Genomic DNA, 1758 nt, shown 5'->3' with positions numbered 1-1758 from the left:
TCAATTAGCCAACATATAGAACATCATTAGTTTCAGATGTAGAGCTCAGTATTTCATGAGTTGCAAGTAATACACAGTGCTCATTACATCAGGTGTCCTCCTTAATGCCGGTCACCCAGTTACCCCATCCCCCCACCCACCTCCCCTCCAGCAGCCCTCAGTTTCTTTCCCACAGCCCGGAGTCTCTCATGGTTTGTCTCCCTCTCTGATTCCCTCCCATTCCGTTTTTCCGTCCCTTCCCCTGTGGTCTTCTGCACCGTTTCTTGTATTCCTCATGTGGGTGAATCCATATGATTATTGTATTTTTCTGATTGACTTATTTCACCCACCATAATACGCTCCAGTTCTACCCGCATCAATGTAAATGGTAAGATTTCATCCTTTCTGATGGCTGAGTAATATTCCGTTGTATATATATCTCACACCTTCTTTGGTTTTAATTTGTTTCCCTGACGAATGATGAGGTAGCCGTAAAAATTTACAAGGTATTTATGTGAACACCTATGGATACTGTTTCATGTGTTTACTAGTGATCGGTATGTCTTCTTTTTTGAAATGTCTACTTTGAAGTCAAGTCTTCTCCATTTTTATTTTTACTTATCCCCCCCCCCAAATCATCAGCATTTATTTCCTGAGTCCTAGGTGTCACTTATCTTGGTAAAAAGGACTGAGAGTTGATCAGACAGTTTTGAGCACAAAACCCCTTCCCTAGAAGTGGATGTGTGGAGCTCCATGAGGGAAATGCAGAGCTGCACAGATGGTCAGGTTAGCTTACAATGCCTTCCAAAGGAAAAAAAAAAAAAGTCAGTTCCCTCCCCCTCTGCTGATAAAAGGTTTAAGTTCTTAAGAAGGTTAGAAGTGGTGTTGTTGTTGTTTTTAAAGGGAGACAAAATCTTGATCCAGAAGGTTGGGCTTGGAGAAGCCAAGGCAGAGCTGGGATGTGGTTGCTGCCCAGACCACTGATGGAGGTACATTCTTGGCGGGGGGTGGGGGGGTGGGGGGGGATGCTGCCATCCTGAACCTACAGGGTCTTGAAAGTGCACCGGTGTGAGGAGGTGGTGGGCAAGCGGAGCCTGAAGGTGCAGGCGGAGAGCTTTCTCAGAGTAGGGGCCACACTGGCCTCTGGGGGTGCCTTTTTACTCTGGCCTGGCCTGCCTGGGACAGGGGCTCAGAGAAGAGGCTGCTGGGCCAGTGCCAGGGCTCTCTGACCAGGTGGGGACAGCAGGTCTCTTTTCCACCCTCAGTGGGCATGGTCAGACTCAAGACAAGGGGGTGCCATCGTTGCTCTCAGGCTGCTTGCTAGCTTCCCTGTCTGGGGTGCCTGCCTCTGCCTGTCCTTCTGCCCTCTCGAGTGCCAGCTCGTCCATGTCTTTAGCCAGCTTCCTCATGCTCACAGCCTCAGAGTCTGCCTGGGTGTCAGGGACTGTGTTCTGACAGCCTGTCCTGTCACCAGAAATGGAGATGGAGTAGGAGGACTTGACCCCCATCATGCCTGTTGCATTGCTCTTCTGGCCGGGTTTAGTTTATTTTTCCTACTTGCATCTTTTCAGATTTTCCACTGTTGACTAATCAGTGTGGAAATTCTGGAAGGCTCAGTGGTCCTGAAGCAATCTGACTTGAGCAGGTAGTTGGTGGTAGGGGTGGGGGTTAGTGCGAAGGGCTCAAGCAGGAATTAGGAAAGCTTGAGTAATTCTCCTTCCTCTGCCATCAACCCTGTCCGTGGCCTTGGGTAAATCATTTCACTTTGAGCCTTTTTCC

The 1758-nt window shown here is 48.8% G+C and overlaps 1 protein-coding gene across 1 annotated transcript; it reads right to left on the bottom strand.

The window, feature by feature from the left end:
• Nucleotides 1–1259: 1259 nt before the first annotated feature.
• LOC113254258 (cAMP-dependent protein kinase inhibitor gamma-like) lies at nucleotides 1260–1490 on the bottom strand. Its single transcript, XM_044383944.1, has one exon. The coding sequence runs from the start codon at nucleotides 1488–1490 to the stop codon at nucleotides 1260–1262; it is 231 nt and encodes a 76-aa protein (XP_044239879.1).
• Between the last annotated feature and the right edge of the window lie 268 nt (nucleotides 1491–1758).

The sequence above is a fragment of the Ursus arctos genome, unplaced genomic scaffold, assembly GCF_023065955.2.
Source record: "Ursus arctos isolate Adak ecotype North America unplaced genomic scaffold, UrsArc2.0 scaffold_12, whole genome shotgun sequence".
Taxonomy (NCBI): Eukaryota; Metazoa; Chordata; class Mammalia; order Carnivora; family Ursidae; genus Ursus; species Ursus arctos.
The sequence above is the reverse complement of the archived record's forward strand: the minus strand, read 5'-3'. Positions and strand labels throughout refer to the sequence as shown.

Excerpts from the sequence above, each read along its gene's own strand:
- LOC113254258 (XM_044383944.1), bottom strand. The coding sequence starts at position 1,490 with ATGATGGGGGTCAAGTCCTCCTACTCCATCTCCATTTCTGGTGACAGG.